This window comes from Mus caroli, chromosome 15 (genome assembly GCF_900094665.2).
Source record: "Mus caroli chromosome 15, CAROLI_EIJ_v1.1, whole genome shotgun sequence".
NCBI lineage: Eukaryota > Metazoa > Chordata > Mammalia > Rodentia > Muridae > Mus > Mus caroli.
The window spans coordinates 5,729,188-5,737,091 of record NC_034584.1 but is presented as its reverse complement, the minus strand read 5'-3'; the positions used below and the strand labels follow the sequence as shown (position 1 = coordinate 5,737,091).

The 7,904-nt window shown below is 38.6% G+C and overlaps 1 protein-coding gene across 1 annotated transcript in view; it reads right to left on the bottom strand.

The window, feature by feature from the left end:
- The window catches only part of LOC110310735 (UDP-glucuronosyltransferase 3A1), a 29,469-nt gene extending 22,178 nt beyond the window's left edge, over positions 1-7,291 (bottom strand). The window contains exons 1-2 of the mRNA XM_021183848.2: positions 7,060-7,291; positions 2,936-3,034 (exon numbers count right to left, since the gene is read on the bottom strand). Of these exons, the coding sequence (XP_021039507.1) occupies positions 2,936-3,034; positions 7,060-7,153 (193 nt within the window). The 5' untranslated portion in view covers positions 7,154-7,291. The remainder of the gene's footprint in view (positions 1-2,935; positions 3,035-7,059) is intronic.
- Positions 7,292-7,904: the final 613 nt, after the last annotated feature.

Below are 7,904 nucleotides of genomic sequence, written 5' to 3'. Positions count from 1 at the left end.
TCTCTCTCTCTCTCTCTCTCTCTCTCTCTCTCTCTCCCTCTCTCTGTATCTATCTCTCTCTCTCTGTTTGTGTGTGTGTTTCCCCATGTCTGTGAATTCTGATACGTAAAGATAAAAACATATTTTAATTTTCTTAGACCCAATATTAGTGAATCAACTTCACCTTACATACTGAATAAAACTGCTATACAATTAGTTCCTCTGGACTGAAGTGAACAGTGGTGTTAGAGAAAGGAAGGCCTGCATTCTAATCTGGAAAATGAACTCTGAATTCGGGACTTCATCACATTTCTCTCTGTGTCTTTTGTTTCTATTTTACCAAGTCTTCACTACAAATAAGAAGCAGCCTGCTAGAAGGGATAAAGGTTGTTGGGTAATCCAGAACTTATACAGACATGTCCTGGCATGAATATTTGTATCAAATCACTAAGGATCAGTGGTGTTATTGGATTCACCAAAACAAGAACATTTACTTGAGATACATGCTTTATAGGAAGTGAGATAAACAGGAACTGATAAGTTGCTCAGTTGGTAAAGTTACTGGCAAGTGAATACAAAGTCTTACATTGGATGCTGAGAATCAACATTTTTGGCACATACATATAATGCCAGAGAACCGGAAGTAGAAGAAGAAAGACAAGAAAAATCAATGGTATTATTTACTACAAAGCAATTTTGAAGCCATTCTGGGATACCTGAGACTCTTTGTCAAATCAGATAGATGATAGATAGATAGAAAGATAGATAGATAGATAGATAGATAGATAGATAGATAGATAGATAGATAGAAAGAAAGGTAGAGAGTTAATTTACAATGAGTCTAAGAATACTTGTTATAGGAAGAAAAAGAATTATAACTTCCAACCATTAAACCCTCCTTCTGGCACTAATCCAATACTTGCAATTATGTATAAACCCAAGAAACATTTAATCCTTCACAATACATTATATAGTTTTTCAGGCTGAATAATCACAGAATGAAAGTGACCAAAACAGCTAATTAATGTTTAAATGGTCAATGCAGAGGTTCAATTTAAGGTGAGGAAAAATAATCTTATAATGTTATTTCTGCATTCATAAATATACTCAAATCCTACTAAAATATAAGAAGAAAGAATAACTCATTATTGCATCTAAAGTGTCCAGAGCTCATGAATTTTGAAAGAACCTCTGAGTTGGGTGTGAATGGTGATTTGTGCCTCTAATCCCTAAAGTTGAGATGCTAAGACAAGAGCACTCCCCTAATTTGAGAACAACTGTGGCAATGAAGCTGAGCTCCAGTGAAAGCCTGGACCTATCTCAGAAAAATTAAGAAAAATAAAAGAAAAATGAAAGAAAAGAACACAAGAATGGGGGGAAACAGCACATTGTTGTGGGGTAGCAAGAGAAGAAAAAGAGAAAAAAGAAATGAAAGACAAGATACTTTTGGACATCAACACTCAAACCTAAGACTGAAGGACGCCAGGTCTACAAATATGGAGAATTTGGGTGGACTATTTTGTGCATAGCTTATTAAAGGAGCAGAGTCTACAGCCTTGAACAACATATCAAACATTGTGGAAACAAGCAAAACAGGCTGAGCATGAATTGCATCTATGAAGTCAAACTCTCAAGACAAATTAAATGTGTAGGAAGATATCCAGTGAACAAGTAAGTGACGTTTTCTGAGCTTCTGTGACTTAATCTATCAGCAGGGATGAATGATCTTCAGTTTGGTTATGAGTCTCTGTATTTACTAAATTAAATAGGAACTTCTGACATCACTGTACAGAGTTTTGGGGAGCTACTCATTTTTAAGAACCTGAGGTCATCTCAGTCATTCATACTAAACATTGGACACAAATATGAAGGTCACTAGAAAATATTTCTTAAAATGTAGGTCTCATTGAAAAGTAGAAACTGGTTTATGTGACACTGAATATAGTGATCTTAATGTAATTAGAGTCCTAAATATGTCAGATACATCTATTCAACACTTCTTTCAGATACACTTGACATAAGAATTTCACACAATGATCAATAACATTGGGTATTGTTGACTGTGAGTGACCCTCAAGTAATGAGATGTTTAATCTATTTTTGTTGCCATAACAAAAATATCTGACATTTGTTAATTTATATTTTGAAAATTTTTATTGAGATGGCTCAGCAGTTCAAAGGGTGTACTACTCTTGCAGAGAACTCATATTCAGTTCCCAACAACCACACCATGCAGGTAAAAACTACCTGTTAACTCCAGGTCTGAATGATGCAACCATGTCTTTTGGCCTCCTTGGATACTTGCACTCACAGGCAAAAACTCACGTACCATCACATCCAAATATACATAAATTAAAAATAAAAATAAGAAAATATCTGAAAAGTTATTTTGCTCATAGTTCTAAAGATTGACAACCCAAGATTGGGCAAAGTCACCTGAACAGCCTTTGATAGGCTCTCACTGCATCACAACACACAAGTGTCATGTGTGGGTACAAAGGTCACAAGACCAAAGAGAAGAAAGAGGCCAGGGAAGGACAGGTTCATTCTTTCATAAACACCTACCCAACTGAGAACTATTCCACCCCTGGGAAGACATTATAACTCCCTTCCAAGTGTTTACCTTCATAGGCAAGTCAGATTTTACTAAGCTTGCCTCTTATACAATATTTATTCAATACCATTACATCAAAAACCCTGATTCTAGCACATTAAGGCTTGAGGTACATACTGTAATCATAATCAACCTATACCTGGAAGTAAGTAAATTACAGAATATATAATATGTGGCCAAGACTACATCGTCTAATGAGATCTATAAAACTTACACACACATTCATACACCACAGTTTAACTCTCAATTAGGCCAAATACAGAATTTTTGTCAAACAGTTCTATACAAAAGTCATCATTTATTATTTAATTAATGTATTAAAATAATTGATTTTAAAGATACCTGGGATATCACCACCTTCGTAAAGAAGTTTGATTACATTGTGGCCACCTCCGTGCAGAATTTGCGACACACGGTTCATCAGTATATAATGGCTGGCACCTAGAAACATTACATAAAGTTCATTTTTTGTGGAGATTAAGGAAAATGGTTCTGATTACCATAGATAGCTGACATAAAGAAATCCAAAACTAAGTGTCAAAGCATAGAATGCCTCAGTATGCCTCAATGGAAACCAGCTCTTCCATACCCTCAATTACATTGTAGGTAACTGTCCCAACCCGCAGGACAGTCGAACAGGGTCTGAGGAACCACCTGTGGAGAGAATGGGGGACAAGAAACATAAACAACAGATAGCAAGTCTCATTGATCAATCTGACACATTTTATTTTTTCCAGGCAGGTTTTATACACATAGAAGCAGAATATGGGGAGGGGGATGATGCAGAATCCCTTTGTTTCTGGGGGGAATGCACCTGTTCCCCAAAGCAGGATATTGGCTAGGTAAAAAGTTCAGCAGGAGGAACAGAAGGGAGTGGGTTGCTAGGTACCTGTTCACAAGATCTATAGATATTTGTTCTTATCTGGGGGTAGTACTTTCCTACAGAGGCCTCAACTTTTCCCACAGAAATCTCAGCTAAGCTAGTACTTTTCCACTAAGGACAAGACTTTGTAAATAAGCACTTATGGCTGACAAGGCAGTTAACATTCAAACAGGGTCATTCCCAACAGGTAACACCCAAGACATGACCCTCAGAACTTTGGCCAATGGCAATCTTTCACCAAAGATCTGAGGGTCATGTCGGAAGAAATGGCTTGGAAGTTAAGAGTGCTTGCTGTTCTCACAGATGACTTGGCTTAAGTTCTCAGAAGTCACGTGATGGCTCAGAACCATGTGAAAGTCTCGTTCCAGGAGAACTAACCCCGTCTTCTAACCTTCACAGGCTTCCCATGTGCATAATACACTAACATACATGGAGGCAAAACACTCATGAATGTAAAATCAAAATAAATGAAATCCTTTTTAAAATCTAGACATTCTTCATCCTATGGTGCATGCATATTTTCCACTGTATCTTTCCCACACTGCTGTCCTTTGGGCTCCAAAAAATTATTGTAATCATGGAAAATACATTACAATATGATGGGCGATATCTTTCTCTGGAATTTTATCTTATTGCTGAGAACAGAGATGCAGTATATAAAATACTAGGGAAATAAATTTTCATAGGGATAGAGGGTATGGAGCCCCCACTTAAGAAGTTTCTCTTCTTGAACCTGAGTTTATGCCCTTTTGAAAAAAGTTATCTAGGATCACTATGAGGCTTAAACCACCCTGAAATAGCCATGAAAAACACCAGAGACATGAGAAACTGAGACAGCATGATTCTGCAGCAACCCTGGGTTGCTAAGTAAAGAGAATCCTTGGGAAAGGAACAAGTAACATCACACCGATGTCTTCTCCTCAGCCACAATTTCTTTAGAACTTTGTTTTGAGTCCAAAACTGAAGCAGAGAAAGATAAATAAAGAAAAGAAGAAAACAAAATTGTAAACAAAAGCTGAGAGGTCAGGGTGTTTGGGAACTCGAAGAACCATAATAATTAAGTTGGGGCATAAAAGTCAGGGAAACTGAACGTATCTGCTGAGTGGATAACTCCTTCCATTTCCATTTGTGTTATCTGAACACAGCACATACAGAAGCTACCACACCTGAGGAGTCCTGCTCCTGCTCTCAAGAGACTGAGAAGGAGTGCCCAGTGAGGTGACCATTATAATGGATGCTCATGAGCAAGGTTTCTTCCAGAGAAATGCAGAGAACTTCAAACTGCACAAGCTAAGCCAGTGGGACAGAAAAAAAAAAAAAAACACCCTAACATATCAAGATCTGGGGTCCATACAATCATTACTTCTTCTGCACATGCATGCACGCACATACACACACACACACACACACACACACACACACACAAGAAAAGAAAATCAAAGTTAACAAAGAAATGCCTAGAGTAGGAGAAATAGTCTTCCCTAGGGATGAGCATACCAACTGTTGATCCAATACAAAATGGTTATCACTAAAAACATTATACAACCTGAGCAGGTTATATTTAGTAATATATGTTTATATATGTGCACTTGTGTGCATGTGACAACAATTAGCGAAAAAGTGGCCCTAGTATTGAAAGAGAACAAGGAGATGTTTGCAAGTGTTTGGAGAGAGGAAGGGAAAAGGGAAATGGTGTAATTATGTTATGATCAAAAAAAAAAAAAAAAAAAAAACCAAGTATTTTTAAAAGCAGATGGAATGTAGCATCAGAATTTTTAACAGTAGTATGCAAGCCCCCACTCTAAAACTGCTCCATAAGAATTTTTATACAACATTGCAAAGGTGAGTTGTATTCCTGCAAGAGGCAGCCCATGCTCTTGACCCTTGTGTGCCTTGTAACAGGAACAAAGAAGGCTCAAGTCCATGACTGTAGTCTGTGTTTCTCTCCACTGCTGAGTTCTACTGGCTCCATCCCTATAAGTGCTCTGAGGGTGGTGTCCTGCCATTTCAGAGCAGCTGAGAATAAACATCCCTTTATACAGGCACACTTTTAACCTTTTGCATTCTATTATCCTAGACAAACAAAAAGTAAGTAACACATGTGCCATAAAATACAAAATTATAACACGTATTCATCTTCAAAATTGTTGAGAATGTGGGTAAAGCACACCCAGGCCCACAGAACCCTCCTAAGGATGCCTACTCCTCCTCTCAGTTGTAACTTGGTAGAAAATATTCCTAATAATCACCCCTTAGAAATGTAGGCTAAGTCTCTGAATATTCTGCCCCCTGCCACTGAGAATGTTCTAGAATGCTAGGGATTAAGACTCAGGAAATCTTTGACCCCAGTCCTTATAATGACTACTTCTGCAGCACTTAAAATAAAACTTCTGCTTTCCATAAAATAATCTGAGGTAAATCTAGCTGAGGTAACTAGAAATAGTGAAGGGGGGCAAGTGGAGGCTAACTTACCATTCGTTGTTAAACCCAAAATGTCAATAACTTTGCCATAAAACGACAGATAATTTGGCTTTTGGGTAATTTCTATTATAAGTGAGTTCTGATCACAGGTTAGAAGTTAAATGTTTACGATCCTTTGCAGAAGATTGAAGGTTAATTCTACTAAAATTCTTTCCTGGCACAATGGGATAAAACTTTTATCACCTCTGCCACGCTATTATATCTGTGTCCTTTCTTGCCCTAATTCTTGGGTCACATCCTATTCAACTATAAATCCAAACAAATTGACTATTTGAAAAGAAAAATGTTTTCACAAAGCCTATATACAGGCTTCTTGTGACCTGTTACCTGTTGACCCTAATATGTATTTCTCCTACCTGACCCAGTCTTTTTTTTTTTTTTTTTTTTGGTTTTTTTAGAGACAGGGTTTCTCTGTATAGCCCTGGCTGTCCTGGTACTCACTTTGTAGACCAGGCTGGCCTCGAACTCAGAAATCTGCCTGCCTCTGCCTCCCGAGTGCTGGGATTAAAGGCGTGCGCCACCACGCCCGGCTCTGACCCAGTCAGTGATCCATGTACATGAAGTTGCTGTTATCATGAGCCCCAAACGAAACCATGGGACCAGGACATTTGTGGTGTTAAGAGTAACATATCAGGTCCTGGAATAAGATGATGTCCTGGTGACATGCAAACTTTGAGGCCTAGGTGCTTATATAGAAGAGCATCTTTCAAAACCAAAAATGGTTATGAATGTTAGCTTCCCCAGAAAAATCAGGAAATGTTCACTGCTCCCTTTGTGGGATAAATAGGCTGAACACTGACTGCTCTGCCTCCCACCCACTCACAACTAAAACCCCAGTAGAGAAGCCTTTCTTACAAACCCCCCTCTGCATTTCTCCTTCTGTTTCTACATCACATTATATCACCATCTACTGTTGCTCTCTCCCTTGGGTAGAGTCCTCTCTGAGCACAACTTTGCACACACTCCATAGCCCCTCCCACAGGTGTGGTCTGCACCTAGATAGAAAAATCTCATGTAAGGTCAATTATGTGTCATTTTTATGAAACATGTTAACCCAGGCATCACAGTCTCAGAAGACTCTATATTCCCAGCAAGAACTTACTCAGTGTAGATATAGTCAGGATTTTTGCAGCCTCCAAGAGAAGAACCTCAAGGAGAATGAAACTCACAAGAAGCCAACTCCGATGTGCAGCCATCTTAGAACATGTGGAGCCCTGACACAGGTTGCACACCTAGAGAACTGTGCTCCACTAAGGGACCCTGTAAGGCTCTGTCACAAAGCACTGTCTGTAGCCTTGAAATTGGGTAAAACAAGAAGATACTTTATGTTCTTTTTCCAAATGCCCTTTGCCCTTGGCCTTGTCTCTGCTAATCACTTTCCCGTGGATACTGTTTCACCCTCCTTAACTAGAGTTGAAAGAAAAACAGGTGGAGAGTTAATTTTTAACTTGTCTTAAAATCACAATATTTTCCTTGTTGGCCTCAAAAAACTCTAAAGTGGAAATGGAGGGACCTTGGGAAATCCTGTCAATGACAGCATCCTAAAGTGGCATATACCATGGACATTTTACAATGTCACAAGACCTAGTCACAAGCTTAGCTTACAAGATGCTACTTCCTCCATCACTCCTCTATCTGTATCCTATTACCATGTCTGGAACTCATTACCCTGGGTACAGGTTTTTAAATCTCCAGTGGTGTCAATCATGAACTAATCTTCAAGGAAAACACTCAAGATTATTGCTTGACATGTCTTACTAGTCACAGATGCATGAAAATGTGCTAGTGGCCTATGTACCCGAAAGGCAGAAGAAAAAATTGTTAAACCTCCAGTTCTGAATGAACATCATGAAACAGAACAGAACTATTCCACAATCCTTCCAAGGGCAAACTCAGGACAGAGTCCAAATCTGTTTACTTGTAGATCAGCACAGGAGGAAGAAGCAC